This window comes from Lolium rigidum, chromosome 3, assembly GCF_022539505.1.
Source record: "Lolium rigidum isolate FL_2022 chromosome 3, APGP_CSIRO_Lrig_0.1, whole genome shotgun sequence".
In the NCBI taxonomy this organism is placed as follows: domain Eukaryota; kingdom Viridiplantae; phylum Streptophyta; class Magnoliopsida; order Poales; family Poaceae; genus Lolium; species Lolium rigidum.
This window is the reverse complement of record NC_061510.1, coordinates 19,231,936-19,248,213: the sequence shown is the minus strand read 5'-3', so window position 1 is coordinate 19,248,213 and position 16,278 is coordinate 19,231,936. Positions and strand designations below refer to the sequence as shown.

Genomic DNA, 16,278 nt, shown 5'->3' with positions numbered 1-16,278 from the left:
CGTCGCGAAAACCCTATTACCGAGAGTCACGATACGGAAATACTTTCAGAGACGCCGCCGCCGCCAATCCCATCTCGGGGGATTCAGGAGATCGCCTCCGGCACCCCGCCGGAGAGGGGAATCATCACCGGAGGGCTCTACATCACCATGCCCGCCTCCGGATTGATGCGTGAGTAGTTCATCCTTGGACTATGGGTCCATAGCAGTAGCTAGATGGTTGTCTTCTCCTCATTGTGCTATCATGTTTAGATCTTGTGAGCTGTCTATCATGATCAAGATCATCTATTTGTAATGCTACATGTTGTGTTTGTTGGGATCCGATGAATATTGAATACTATGTCAAGTTGATTATCAATCTATCATATATATGTTGTTTATGTTCTTGCATGCTCTCCGTTGCTAGTAGAGGCTCTGGCCAAGTTGATACTTGTGACTCCAAGAGGGAGTATTTATGCTCGATAGTGGGTTCATGCCTCCATTGAATCCGGGACAGTGCGATGAAAGTTCTAAGGTTGTGGATGTGCTGTTGCCACTAGGGATAAAACATCAATGCTTTGTCTAAGGATATTTGTGTTGATTACATTACGCACCATACTTAATGTAATTGTCTGTTGTTTGCAACTTAATACTGGAAGGGGTGCGGATGCTAACCCGAAGGTGGACTTTTTAGGCATAGATGCATGCTGGATAGCGGTCTATGTACTTTGCCGTAATGCCCTGATTAAATTTCATAGTAATCATCATGATATGTATGCATCTCTATTTGTCAATTGCCCAACTGTAATTTGTTCACCCAACATACTATTTATCTTATGGGAGAGACACCACTAGTGAACTGTGGACCCCGGTCCATTCTTTTACATCCGAATACAATCTACTCGCAATCATTGTTCTCTACCGTTCTTCGCAAACAAACATCATCTTCCACAAGATACATTTAATTCTTTATTTACAGCAAGCCGGTGAGATTGACAACCTCACTCGTTACGTTGGGGCAAAGTATTTTGATTGTGTTGTGCAGGTTCCACGTTGGCGCCGGAATCCCTGGTGTTGCGCCGCACTACACTCCGTCACCAACGACCTTCACGTGGCCCTTGACTCCTATTGGTTCGATAAACCTTGGTTTCTTACTGAGGGAAACTTGCTGCTGTACGTATCACACCTTCCACTTGGGGTTCCCAACGGGCGTGTGCTTTACGCGTCATCAGCGACTGTTAAGTTAAAAAAAAATATGTGTCACTGACGCGTCAGGCACGCCACTCCTCGCCTCGCTCTTCGTTGTGTCCGGCATGTCTGGAGCATCCCCTATGGAACGGGATGGGCTTGGGATGTCGGACACCGTATTGGGTTGCACCGGACGAAAAAAGCCTTTGGTGCGCGCGGCCTGGAAATGAGAAAATGTCCGACGCATCCTAGATCCCTTTATGGACGTTTTGGAAGACGCAGCTAGAGATGCTTTAAGCTTGCATCGACTGGTTTTTGAATCTGATTCTAATACTCTGGGGAATGCTTTGAACACCATGCCAACAGCCACGATCTATCTGAGATTGGAGTATTACTTAGTGAAACTAGGAGAAGCTAGAAATAGTGATGGGCACGGTCGATCATGTGTTCCTGACCGGTGCTGAATTTTGTGTTCGCGTCCGCCTTGCGGCGATGAGCGATCACGTCCATCGTTCCTAATCTAGGCATCTAGCTAGTGCGTCATGTGTCCTTAACCACGCCGCAAAAGAGAAGAGCACTTGTTCACTTGTTTTAGACAGTACCTACCAATGTCTCCTGCTCAGCCTACGTTGGCGGTATGAGTGACCAACCGATGGCTGCCCGAGTGGCTAATCATGGCGAGATCACGATTGAACTGGAGGATCGCCTCGCCTGATAAACCCACCGTGCGCACGCGTGCAAGCCGAGCTTGTCTGTTTCCCATACGCACTAATCCAAAACACTAATCTTCTTCTCGTCACGCCGTCCGCAAACATTTGAAAATGAAAGGCCACTGTCCAATCTAACTTCTAGGAGCAGGATCCGCTTTCCTCTTCCCCTCTCCCTGCTACACAGTGCCCGTGAAAGGCAAACAGGAAGAGCCCAGTCTCCCTCGTCCTTCCGCCGGCCGGACCGCCGGTTCCCTCCCTCTCCGCCTGCTGCTTCGGCGGCGAGAGAGCGGGGGAACCGTGGATCTGTGTGCCTGGCGTGTAGATAGTAGGGTTAGTTTGTCTGCCGGCAGCGTTGTGGTGGTGCTATCACCAGAATTTGACCGAGTCAGAGGTGGGCCGCGATCAAGATGGACTTGAAGATTATATACGGAAGAAATACGTGAATCGGCCTTATATGCAAAGTTTGGGCTAGTTTGCCCTTGTATCAGTAATATAGTAGATCGCATCTTAGATTAGAAGATAGAGTTTGACCCGTGCACGGTTAGGTGCACGCCTAAATTAGAAAGTCCCCTGGACTATAAATATGTATCTAGGGTTTATGGAATAAACAACAACAAACGTTCAACCAAACAAATCAATCTCGGCGCATCGCCAACTCCTTCGTCTCGAGGGTTTCTATCGGTAGCGACATGCTGCCTAGATCGCATCTTGCGATCTAGGCAGCACAAGCTCCACGTTGTTCATGCGTTGCTCGTACTGAAGCCTTGTTGATGGCGAGCAACGTAGTTATCATAGATATGTTAGGGTTAGCATAGTTCTTCACATAACATGCTATCGTAGTGCAACCCTTGCATGTCTAGCCGCCCTCACACCTATCTTAGGTGTGGGGGCGGCACCCCGCTTGATCATTATTTAGTAGATCTGATCCGTTACGGTTGCTCCTTGTTCTACAAGGATTAGTTTAATATCTGCAATAGTTAGGCCTTACAAAGGGGGGGAGGATCCAGCGGCACGTAGGGTGTTGTTCGCTAGTCCTAAACAGGATGTTCCGGGGATCAACTTCGTGTTGGTTTTTAGGCCTTGTTTAGGATCGGCTTACGATCACCGTGCGTGGCCGCGAGGCCCAACCTGGAGTAGGATGATCCGATTATGCGGTGAAAACCCTAAATCGTCGTAGATCTCATTAGCTTTATCTTGATCAAGCAGGACCACCATATATTCGTGCACCCCGTACGAATCATGGGTGGATCGGCTCCTTGAGCCGATTCACAGACAACCTCGAGAGCCGATCGAGGCTCGTATTTAATGTTTACGTGTATGCCATGCAGGAAACTAAGCGAGGCATCTCCATCACCTTCCCGACCGAGTATAGGTCGGGTGGCACGCCCTTGCATCGGCATCGGACGTGTGACCGGAAGGCTTTGCGGGCCGTCGCTCGGAGGGACCTCGGCCCAGCCGCAGCTCTAGGTTGTTCCCGGCTCTACGGTGTTGCCCGCCGCTGCCCGCCGGTGGGTTTCGACGACAACACATTTCGGCACGCCCGGTGGGACACATCGGCTTGAGAGCTCGAGGAAATCGGCATTGGTCATAGTCCGCAGAGCCGATATCCGCAGTGAACCGTACGTATTCGGCTCGGGGGGCACATAATCAGATAGACAGATGCTATGAACATGTGCGATACATGTGCAGTGAAATATTGGGGGCCGATAGAAAAATCGGCCAGTAAAAAAAAAAATCTCATGGTATACAGTCGATGCACAGCCATCGACACTAGTACAATTACACAAGATCTACCAGCTGCGTGTTCAATATACGGATTTCGACCAAGTCGGTTTTCAGTTCAGCCTCAAGGCCAACCTCCAACCTTTTACTCATTAGGCCGTTGGTGTTTCGTCTGCAATATCGGCTTTCAAAGGAAGAAAAGGTGATCGGCTCCGGTGGATCTACCGTCGGCCTGGCTAAGTTGGCCACCTTCTCAGTTACGCTCGTAGAAATGGCTAGGACCTCTGCATGGTGGCTGTCTCAATGGCCTGAGTTCGAGGCCCTTGGACTGAACTGTGTGTCCTCGCCATCGTTCTCACCTTAACCGAGGCTCGGGGGCAGCTGATTTGGTAGACACTCTGTTTTTGGAAGCCGATTGGAGTGTCATCGGCTGACCCTCGCACCATAACCTTCTTCGAAAGCGGCGAGTTGTTACAGAAGAAGACTACTAGAGCTGCGGAAAGGAGCCTGAAAGGGAAGCCGTCGTCATCTATAGGGTCTGGACCGTCCTGTTGCTGCAAGAAGATGAAGGAGACTGGATTCTCAAAACAGCCGATGAACAGCCATCGGCTATAGGATTGCAAAGTATTATGGTCAGATGTTAACATGGCAGGGTCTGTTTACCGCCATGGCAAAGACAAAGAAGAGAGCAGGCACTCTGGTGGCAAGGACAAAGAGGAGGCCGGTTCAAGCGATCGGCTTCGATATAATGATAAAAGGTACAACAATGAAGACGGTATAGAGTCTTATAATACTTTCAATATGTCTTTTATGTGAGTTTTGTCTGTACCGGTTCATACTTGTGTTTGCTTTAAACAACCTTGCTAGCCTAAACCTTGTATCGAGAGGGAATACTTCTCATGCATCCAAGATCCTTGAGCCAAACACTAAGCCACTTGTGTCCACCATACCTACCTACTACATGGTATTTCTCCGCCATTCCAAAGTAAATTGCTTGAGTGCTACCTTTGAAATTTCTATTCTTTATCTTTGCAATATACAAGCTCATGGGACAAATAGCTTAAAAACTATTATGGTATTGAATATGTAATTATGCACTTTATCTCTTATTAAGTTGCTTGTTGTGCGATAACCATGTTTACTGGGGACGCCATCAACTACTCTTTGTTGAATTTCATGTGAGTTGCTATGCATGTTCGTCTTGTCCGAAGTAAGAGCGATCTACCACCTTATGGTTAAGCATGCATATTGTTAGAGAAGAACATTGGGCCGCTAACTAAAGCCATGATCCATGGTGGAAGTTTCAGCTTTGGACATATATCCTCAATCTCAAATGAGAAAATTATTAATTGTTGTTACATGCTTATGCATAAAAGAGGAGTCCATTATCTCGTTGTCTATGTTGTCCCGGTATGGATGTCTAAGTTGAGAATAATCAATAGCGAGAAATCCAATGCGAGCTTTTCTCCTTAGACCTTTGTACAGGCGGCATAGAGGTACCCCTTTGTGACACTTGGTTAAAACATGTGCATTGTGATGATCCGGTAGTCCAAGCTAATTAGGACAAGGTGCGGGCACTATTAGTATACTATGCATAAGGCTTGCAACTTGTAAGATATAATTTACATGATACATATGCGTTATTACTACCGTTGACAAAATTGTTTCATGTTTTCAAAATAAAAGCTCTAGCACAAATATAGCAATCCATGCTTCCTCTCGCGAAGGGCCTTTCTTCTACTTTTATTGTTGAGTCAGTTACCCATTTCCTTCTATCTAAAAAAGCAAACACTTGTGTTAACTGTGCATTGATTCCTACATACTTGCATATTGCACGTGTTATATTACTTTATGTTGACAATATCCAGAAGATATACACAAGAATGCATTCAGAGTACCAGGTTCAGTGGGCTTGCTTTCAACGGAAGAAGAGGCGATCGATGGGGGCAAGTTTGGCTGGCTCGGCATGGTGGCTGTCTCAGAATTACCTGAGTTCAAAGCCCTTTGTCTGATCCGTGCATCCTCACCGCTATTCTCGCCTTGACTGAGGCTCGGGGGGCAGCTGGCCTGGTAGATGCTCTGTTTTAGAAGCCGATTGGGGTATCATCGGCTGGTCCTTCGTCGCAACCTTCTTCAAAAATGGGAGTTCGCGCAGAAGAGGATCACTGGAGCTGGTGGGAGGAATTTAAGGGCTCTCTTGAAGGCAAGGCATCATGATGGAGAATACTGCGACGGTTTTGCTCTGCCACGACATGATCCGACGAAGAAAAAACAGAGTGATTTTGGAATTATCAATTCCAAAACCAGGGGGGCATGTGTTATCACCAGAATTTGACCGAGTCAGAGGTGGGCCGCGATCAAGATGGACTTGAAGATTATATACGGAAGAAATACGTGAATCGGCCTTATATGCAAAGTTTGGGCTAGTTTGCCCTTGTATCTGTAATATAGTAGATCGCATCTTAGATTAGAAGATAGAGTTTGACCCGTGCACGGTTAGGTGCACGCCTAAATTAGAAAGTCCCCTGGACTATAAATATGTATCTAGGGTTTATGGAATAAACAACAACCAACGTTCAACCAAACAAATCAATCTCGACGCATCGCCAACTCCTTCGTCTCGAGGGTTTCTATCGGTAAGCGACATGCTGCCTAGATCGCATCTTGCGATCTAGGCAGCACAAGCTCCACGTTGTTCATGCGTTGCTCGTATCGAAGCCTTGTTGATGGCGAGCAACGTAGTTATCATAGATATGTTAGGGTTAGCATAGTTCTTCGCGTAACATGCTATCGTAGTGCAACCCTTGCATGTCTAGCCGCCCTCACACCTATCTTAGGTGTGGGGGCGGCACCCCGCTTGATCATTATTTAGTAGATCTGATCCGTTACAGTTGCTCCTTGTTCTACAAGGATTAGTTTAATATCTGCAATAGTTAGGCCTTACAAAGGGGGGGAGGATCCAGCGGCACGTAGGGTGTCGTTCGCTAGTCCTAAACAGGATGTTCGGGGATCAACTTCGTGTTGGTTTTTAGGCCTTGTTTAGGATCGGCTTACGATCACCGTGCGTGGCCGCGAGGTCCAACTCGGAGTAGGATGATCCGATTATGCGGTGAAAACCCTAAATCGTCGTAGATCTCATCAGCTTTATCTTGATCAGCGGGACCACCATATATTCGTGCACCCCGTACGAATCATGGGTGGATCGGCTCCTTGAGCCGATTCACGAGACAACCTTGAGAGCCGATCGAGGCTCGTATTTAATGTTTACGTGTATGCCATGCGAGGAAACTAAGCGAGGCATCTCCATCACCTTCCCGACTCGGGTATAGGTCAGGTGGCACGCCCTTGCATCGAGCATCGGACGTGTGACCGGAAGGCTTTGCGGGCCGTCGCTCGGAGGGACCTCAGCCCGCCCGCAGCTCTAGGTTGTTCCCGGCTCTACGGTGTTGCCCGTCGCTGCCCGCCGGTGGGTTTCCGACGACAACAGGTGGTGGAGGCGGCGTCGGGAGGAATAAAGGTGTCTCTCGCTCATTCCCCATCGCAGCGAAGCTTCCCATGGCGACGTCGGAGAGTTGAAGGCCGTCTGTGCCCATGGGTCAGGCGGATCCATGGGTCTAGGGTTCCTGGGGGGTTTGTGCGGTGGCGGTGCCGACCCCGTTGTGAATTTTGTCCTCTGGGCTTCGCCGTCGTGGCCGCGACTACTCCATCGTCACCACGGAGTTTGTGAGGATCTCGTACGAGAGTAGGGATGGCCTTCCATCGGCACACTCTAGGAGTTGGTTTCTCCGACGCGGACGCGGTGGAAGCGGAAGGGCGACGTCTCTGTTTTCCATCGACTCCGTCGATTGGCTTCGGCGGCGTGGCGGCTCGGACAAGCTTAGGGCTTTCCCCGGCTGATGATCCACAAAGAAGGCAACTCCGCCGCTTCCGGCGGGTGCGGATAGAGGTCCACAAAGCAGTGGAGACTGCGAGGGTGCTTCTCCGAGTCTCGGTGTGTTGGTTTCATCTCCTCTCCCTCCAGCATCTTCGACGGCGGAGGCCGCGAGGAGGTGCTCGTTGGCGTGTTTGCACAAAGATCTTATGGGCTTCTTTGTAATGCTCTATTTTCGCAAGGCCTTTTGTGCAAAGTGTCAGAATAGCTGGTGTTTTCTGGAGTTTTCGTGTTGTTTTCGCGTTTGTAATCTGTTGACATATGAATAGAGACGTGGTAACTTCTCAGAAAAAAAACATTTGAAAATGAAAGAAGAATATGTCTCGGAACCTAATATTACATATGAATAGAGATGTGGTAACTTCTCAGAAAAAACATTTGAAAATGAAAGAAGAATATGTCTCAGAACCAAATATTAATCGTACTAAAGGTTCGCCGGCCAGAGCGATCCATCGCTACCACATGTATAACCTTTAATCCCGATTTGTAAGCTAACCAGAACTAAAGATGAAAGGTTTAGTCCCGTTTTGATAGTCCCGAATAGCAAACCGGGACTAAAGGCTCTTGCGAACCGGTAGAGAAGACCTGTTCTCTACCCGTGCTCTCTCTTAAGATATTTGTTAGCACATGCATTTTAGAGCACTCCACCAAGATATTTGATGGTTATAAAATGGACCATAAAACTATAATCCGTCTAAGTGATACAAATATGTGAAGGTACTTGGTTTCTATTTTTGTACTATCATCAGGAAATCGATTTAACGAAATGTCTTATAAGATGCAATGCCAAATAACTGACGCTAATTTGAGTGAATTCCTCATTTTATACCTCAGTTATGGCTTGGGACCCGTGTTGCACTATTTAAAAGCGAATTCCACCTTTTAGCCCTCAATTGCTTATAAGAGGCGACATCAACAATGAATAATGCTATTTTGGTGGACGTATATATTTGTAGGATAAGTATTAGATATGTATTGAAAATATTTTGATATCTAATGATAGTTTTATGTGGTTAATTTTTTAAGTGTAATGAAAAACTATGTATGATGACTTGAAAAAATCAAACACATTATCCCAAGAATTCTGACAGCGTGAGAACACTGCATCGTGGCGGTACTACCGGCTGCCAGTTTTCAGAAACTCCAGATTATATTGTTGAGGTTGTGCATTTAGACGGAAATGGTTCTTGGGGTGGTGGAAGGCTTAGGATTAGACATGGTAGCCGGTAAGGATACTAGTCATCTAAGCTTGTAAAAGATCAACTCGGAAATACCAAATTTAGATGAAATTCCCAAAAAGAAACACAAGAAAAAAAGGGAACACAACCAAACACAAAAGGAGAAGCTCAAAGAAAGTTAAAAGAAACAAAATAAAAACACAAACTCCTCAAGTAGGAGGTTGGTGGCCGATGCCACCGTGTAAGAGTATGATAGCGTGAAGTCGCGTAGATGAATCTAGAACTCACAACTAAGAATCAACATTAAGTTTATTTAGTCACTTGATTAAAAAATAGAGTATGTTTTTTGTTTTATTTATGCATTATGAGGGAGGGACAGCTCAATAAGTTTAAACCGCACCCTCCCTATGTTCATGCGTGCTTCTCATCAAGACATTAACTAGAGAGTGGCATGTGCGCACGACGGTCAAGTAAAGTTCAACGGATCAATGATATTTAGCTCATGTCTCAACTCAATGAATCTTTTCTCATCCAATGGCTTGGTGAAGATATCCGCCAATTGATCTCTAATGCCAACGGAAGATAGAACAATATCGCCTCGAGCAATGTGATCCCTAATGACATGGTTACATATCTTAATGTGCTTCGTCTTGCAATGGAGTACCGGATTGTAGGCGATCTTGATAGCACTCTCGTTGTCGCACAATAGAGGCATCTTGCTATACTCAAGATCATAATCCTGCAAGGTTTGCCTCATTCACAAAATCTGAGCGCAACTACTTGCCGCGACAACATACTCGGCCTCAGCGGTAGAGACAGAGATACAATTTTGCTTCTTCGAATACCAACATACCAAAGATCGCCCAAGGAAGTGACAAGCACCGGATGTAGACTTCCTATCCACCTTGTCACCGGCCCAATCCGAGTCCGTGAATCAACACAAAGAGAAATATGTGTCCTTCGGTTACCATAGTCCAAAGTTAGGGGTATCAACTATATATCGGAAGATCCTCTTCACCGCCATAAGGTAACTTTCTTTCGGATTTGCTTGAAACCGTGCGCACATACCAACGCTCAACATGATGTCCGGATGGGAGGCACAAAGGTAAATAAGCGAAACTATCATGGAGCGGTAGAGTTTAGGATCCACCGCTTTGCCGTCCTCGTCAAGGGTGAGTGCAACATCCCAGGTTTGGAGGCTACAAAAAGAGAGAATGCAGATGTGTGTATTGCATTAATGCATAGAAAATTCAGGGAATTTTTGCGCTTCCAAATAAAACTTGTCACAGTAACTGAAGTTTCACTTGACTTGATGGAATTGAAGTAGCTCATCAAGTCAAGCGCTATAAACCTCAATGTGACCTTTGCTAAAAACGTTGTTTTGGTAGACATAATTTGATCCATAGGTTGGATCAAATGGAACTAGAACTATTACACAACACTTTAAATGAGGATCAAATATCAAATCCTATAAATGATCATAACATGGTATTTTTTACAACAACACATTGTTTAAGAATCTAACTCTAACTTATTAACACTTAAAAGTTAGCAGCTGCCATTGCATGTAATTTAATTCACTTCTAAACTTATTACCAAATAATATTATTTAAATCATAACCTAATAAATATATAGAATATCATAAAAATAAATCCATTTACATTACGAATTATAGTTCAAACTATTTGAAAAAAATTAACTATGAGTATTTTGAAACTCATATGATGATGCCTTGGTGAAATAAAAAACAACTATCCAAAATTTAGGAATAACCTTCAATTTTGACTCTTCGACCAATATTATAATATAAATCTAATCATATATGATATGGAGCATTATTCACAAGTATAAAAGCATTCAAAAGAAATCTACAGTACAAACAATTGGGACATCAATGACGTTTGATACCGACGTTTGAGAAATCCGTCGCCGAATGTCTTTTTCTGTGACAAGCTTGCGCGTTTTCGTGTCACATGTGGCGTTTTGGGCCACTCGGCCCCAACCATTTGTGACGGGCGAGCTCTAAACTTCGACGATTGTGCAGAAATGACCGTCGCGGGAGGTGGGCGGCCCGAACTGCGGAGTCAGCAGGAGGGTCGTCACAAGAGCTGAGCTTCGGGCCGGTGGACACACCTGACCCACACTCTGCATGCTTCTGTTCACGTACTTTTCTATCTACCCGCACAACAGTCCAAAGCCTGCACCACTGCTTGGCGATGGCGCGGATTAGCAAAAAAAAAATCTATTTTTGAATAATTGTGTTTATTTTATCAATCATTTTTTAGGGTAGCAATATAGATATAACTACTACCTATAATTGCCCGCTGTAACGCACATTCAATTATATTCTGGAAATAAATAGTGATTAAATCCAACGGGAGGGAGTAGTTCCATATCATTTGGCACGAAATTTGTTCAAACGTGTTCGGTTGTTCCAAATTTTGATTTCACATATGTATGTATGGACGGCCCCCACCTCAGGTCTGGCTCCTCCACCTCCGCCACAGACCTGGGCTCCTCCACTTCCGCCACAGGCTGGGCATCTCCACATCCACCTCCGCCACAGGCATGGGCTCCTCCACCTCCAGCACCGTCGGCGCGCCCGGCGTACGTTCCACCGGTTCCCCACTGGCTGTGGGTGGTACCGGAGCTCGTCGTGATCGACAGCGACGAGGAGAACCAGTAGGCGCAGGCGTTTAGGGTTTTTTTCCATGTCTTTAACTGTGTAAATTATATTTGCATGTTATAAAAAATGGAAATTTGAGAAAAAAATGCATCTTGCCGCTGGAGCCATCCGACGCAAACGAACGGACGCGGACATTTTCGGACGCTAAGTGTCGCTCCGTTGGTGATGCCCTGACTCTAAATTTCGTGCTCGCATACACTTTGCGGCGGATGATCGATCACGTCCATCGTTTGTAATCTAGGCCACCTAGCTAGTGTGTCCTTAACCACGCCGCAAAAGAGAAGAGCACTTGTTCACTACTGCTAGACAGTACCTACCAATGTCTACGTATGAGTGACCAACCGATGATCGACCGAGTGGCTAATCATGGCGAGATCAAGAGCGAAGTGGAGGATCGCCTCGCCTGATAGACCCACCGTGCGCACGCGTGCAGGCGGAGTTTGTCTGTTTCCGATCGTGCTCCAACTACGCACTAATCCAAAACATTAATCTTCTCATCATGCCGTCCGCAAGCATTTGAAAATGAAAGAACCGTCTAATGTGTCTGTCATCTTCCAAGTGTTGTTTTTAGTTGGCAAATACAGCAAGATCTCACTGGACAACCCAGTGACGGCGAAAGTGCAAGAAGTGCCTGGGCGTGGCACACAACCTCCAAAATAAATGGTTCTCAGATAGATGACGAAGAAAGCACTGTAAAGTGTACACGAATAACACTCAGGAATATATACCATCTTTATTATATATTAGCATGCATAAATTGAAAAAGTATTACGTACGAGGTTAGAAAGCTCCCGAACTACCCAACATAATCATAGGCCATCGCAAACTATTACAACAGACATATTCACGGTAAATAAATACTCCGTACTCCAAATCCATCAAGCCTGCGGATTTCTATACAGATTACGGCAAAAACGAATGTTACTCAGCTCAGCGTCAACAGTCAACTGTTATTACTCAGTTCTTACTGAAGATGCTCCGGAGCCTGCCGCGGTCCTCCAGCCGCTCGAGCAGGTCCCCGGCGCCGGCGACCTCCATGTCGGTGAGCTTCTTGAGGTACCCAATGGCACCATGCGAGATCATCTGCTTCTTGCACCGCTTCGCCGACGACAGCGCCAGCAGGCACGCGACGGCGTGCTTCTTGGCCGTGTTGGTCGGGCTCGGGTCGAGCAGCTGCACCAGGCTGGGCACGCTCCGCTCGTCCCTCCTCGCCTCGCGCGCGTTGGCCGGGTGCGCCGCCAGGCTCGCGAGCGCCTGCGCGGCCGCCTCGCGCGCGCCGGCGGACTTGGCGTCCAGCATCCGCACCAGCGGCGGCACGCAGCCGTGCTCGCCGACGAGACGCTTCATGTCCCTCTCGCCGCTGCCGGAGATCTTGCACACCGCCGCCGCCGCCGCCTGCTGGGCGCCGCTGGAGCCGGCCCGAAGCACGTGGGCCAGCCGCGGGAGCGCGCCGAGGGAGAGGAGGGTGTCGGGGGCGACGGCGCACACGATGTTCCCGAGCGCGCGCACCGCCGACTGCCGCGGCGACGGCGCGTCGAGGTGGAGCAGCAGGCTGCGTGGGACGCGACGGCGAGCCGGAAGCTGTCGCTGGCGGACGTGAGCCGGAAGCCCATATATTGGCTACATTCTTGTCCCTTTCCCTAATATATACAATTCCATTGCATCCAGTTGCTGCCTGATTGTGCACCCCGTTCTGTGGATTACTTCATCGAGCTCCTGGGCTTGCACAACTGTGCCGGGTGCAGATTCTATCGTGCCGAAGGCCGTGGGCATCTGTGGGATGCACAAGGCGACAGCATAAAAAATGTATGTTGTCTATGGCCATCTTGCATAAGAGGGAGTCCAAAGGCATATTTTTTTTGTTGCTGGACTTGCCGTTTGGTAAGGATTATAGGCCTGATGATTTTTTTTTTTTTTTGTTAGGCTGCATCTGGTCCACCATATGGGCTGCTTCAAGGGACACTGGAAGTGGACGGCGTAGCCTTCAAGGAGATACCGAGAGAAGGGTGCTCGGCGGTGAGAAGAGGATCCGTGGCGTGGGTGGGGTCAGGGCCAGAGTTCCTGATCAGCCTGGCAAACCACGAGGAGTGGAGGGACGCCTACACGGTGTTTGGGTCCGTGGTGCCGCAGGACATGGCTCTCGCCGAGGAGATGGCGACGCTGCCAACCACGACGGATGTGTGGGGATGCAGCTTCAGTGACTTGGTGTTATCAAGTCTCACGGTGACTTACCTCCAACATCTACCATTAGTTTCTCATCCAACGTACATGAACGAGTGGAGGCAAAATTTCCTTGACATGGCCCCTTTAACACAGTCAAAACCGGCCTCCCGTATGTATGACTAATGTGAGGTTGCTCTGTTGTAAATATAAGTATTGCTAGCTTGCATGTCCAATCAAATTAGCAATATGTATGGAGCCTAATCAATCGTGCACTTGGCCATTTATTCAAAGAAAAGACAATATTAGTGAATCTTAGAGCATCTCCATCGGCGTCTCCTAAATAAGCGTCAGAACCTACCCCTTAATTTAGGGAGAGGTTTCACACACCGGCGACCTTTAATAACTTACAAGTTGTGTAAAAATTGAAACTGCAAAAGAAATGTCGGATTTCATTCAAATTTGTACAAAGTTTGCAAAATATATATTACTAGATGAAAACAAAAATCTTATGGGGACGGTCAAAGGAGCTGAAGTCGAGGACGCATATCGGCGCCATTGCCACCGCTGTCATCGTCGTCCGATCCAAACTTGAAGTCGTTGGAGTCGTCGTCCTTTGGCTTTATCGCTGGTACCAGCGTCAGAGCAGGAGTAGGCCCGCCTAGTTCGACGACGTTATTGTTGTCGATCGCCGACCACCACTCCGCATATCGTACGGTCGCCTCTAACACGTCCTCGTTGAATGACCGGTGCAACAACAAATGTTGCCCGACGCTTCCTCGTTGAATGGCTCAAAATTCCAACTTCCTAGATTTTTTTGAAAAAACTCCAGTAAATAATATATATTGTACTACCTCTGTCTATTTTTAGATGTCCAAAGTTTGTCTAAATTCAAATCTATCTAGACACTCTTTAGTGCATAGATACATCAGAATTTAGACGAACCTTCCAACATCTATTTATGGACAGAGGGAGTATTATTCATTTTTGGAAATATTTTCAGTCAATTTGAACATATGGGTAGTGAATAAGCCACATTTTAAGTTTTTGTCCGAAATTTTAAACTTCAAACTTTCCAGCAAAATTAGAAAATGTTCCAGTAAATCGTATACGTTCCATTCTCCATTCTAGAGCCTATTTAAACGCACGGTTTGTGAATAAGATGCATTTAAAGTTTGGACACACAAGTGTTGTGAAACTGGTAGTCACGGTGAGGATTCTGACTCCGGTGGTTGTGGTCTGTCCAATCCGAAATTAATGGTAGATGTTGAAGGCAAGTCACCGGGAGACTTGATAACTTCAAGTCACTGAAGCTGCATCCGATGTGTGGAGCAATGTGACCGTGAGGCTGCTGAAGGACCCCGTGTATTTCAAGGTGAAGCGAAAGAGCAATGCTAGCGCCGTGTTGCCCTTTTGAATTCATTGTTGATTTTCTTCTTTGTTTCGTACTACCGGCAACGAAGAGGAATGGGGACTAGATGAGAATCAGACACATTGTGTAGCAAAATACATTCCAAAATATTAAAGCAGGAATTATGTGTAAAGAGAGGAAAAAATAGAGGATGTTTGGAAAGAGAAAGATTTCACCTGTTATTTGTTACCTGTCAGCAAGCCATTTCATGATCTTGTTTTCTTAGTTTATGCTTGATTTGATGTATTATCTGTCAAGGAATGCGTGTTCTAAATTCTAATGTTGACCTCCTGTGTCTTTAGTCTTACGGAGTGGAAATGAATTTCGAAGTCTTCCTGCAAACAGTTGTGGAAATGAATTTTGAAGATGAATGATGGGCCGAAGAGGCAATTAGACACGCCGCAAAAGAGAACATCACTTGTTCATGTCTTTAGACAGTACCTATCCTTACTGTATGATATAGTGATCCGCACTTAGACAACCATAGACGCAAGTATATCCATTTTAAAGATATTTGTTAGCACACGCACTTTCCAGCTCTCCTGCAATATATTCGATGGTTATAAAATGGACCATAAAACTATGATTCGTCTAAGCGATACAGCAATAATATGTGAAGGAACTTGGCTTTCTATTTTTGTAGTATCATCAAAGAATCGATTTAACGAATTGTCATAAGAGGCGAATCTGCGCCTCTTCGTGGGCACGCGCGTCGTCCTGGAGCTTCTTCTCCGACTCGAAGGACTCAACGAGCGCGCATTGCTGATCCACCGCCTCGTCCGGGTGCGGCCCGTCGTCGTCGGACCACTCGAACTCGTCATCGTCGTCGTCCTCCTGCTCCGCCTCCTCTTCCTCCGCCTCGGCCTCCTCCTCCTCCTTCATTCGCGCCTCCAGGCGCGCCGCCAACGAGTCGGCCTCCGCCGCCAACGCATCCGCCCTCGCACCCCAGGTCGCCTCCATGGCCGCCAGCGCCGCCTCCCGCTGCTCACGCTCCTCCGTCGCCTGCCGCTGCTCACGCTTCACTGCCTCCCGCAACCGCTCCTCGATCACCTCCCGCCGTTGACGGTACTGGAGCTCCCGCTCCCTGCGCTGGCACCGCCGCTCTGCACACCACCGCTGGGGCATCTCCTCCGTCCGGCGCCGCCGCGCCTCTTCCTCCGTATTGAATGTCACACTCATGATTTCATTTTGTGCACCGTTCTCTCTATGTTAATACTAATTAGTATTATCTATTTTAGAAGGGTCCAAGACCGTGGAGGTCCAGCCCGCCTCTAGAGTTCGGTAGCATCACGTTGGTGTCAGAAAGCCCAAGGTG

At 47.2% G+C, this 16,278-nt stretch overlaps 1 protein-coding gene across 1 annotated transcript; it reads left to right on the top strand.

The window, feature by feature from the left end:
- Window positions 1–13,048: 13,048 nt before the first annotated feature.
- LOC124694935 lies at window positions 13,049–15,264 on the top strand (the record flags this gene model as incomplete). Its single annotated transcript, XM_047227855.1, has 3 exons — window positions 13,049–13,198; window positions 13,316–13,565; window positions 14,872–15,264. Coding segments are annotated over 3 exons (498 nt in total), but the record flags the coding sequence as incomplete, so codon positions are not given.
- Between the last annotated feature and the right edge of the window lie 1,014 nt (window positions 15,265–16,278).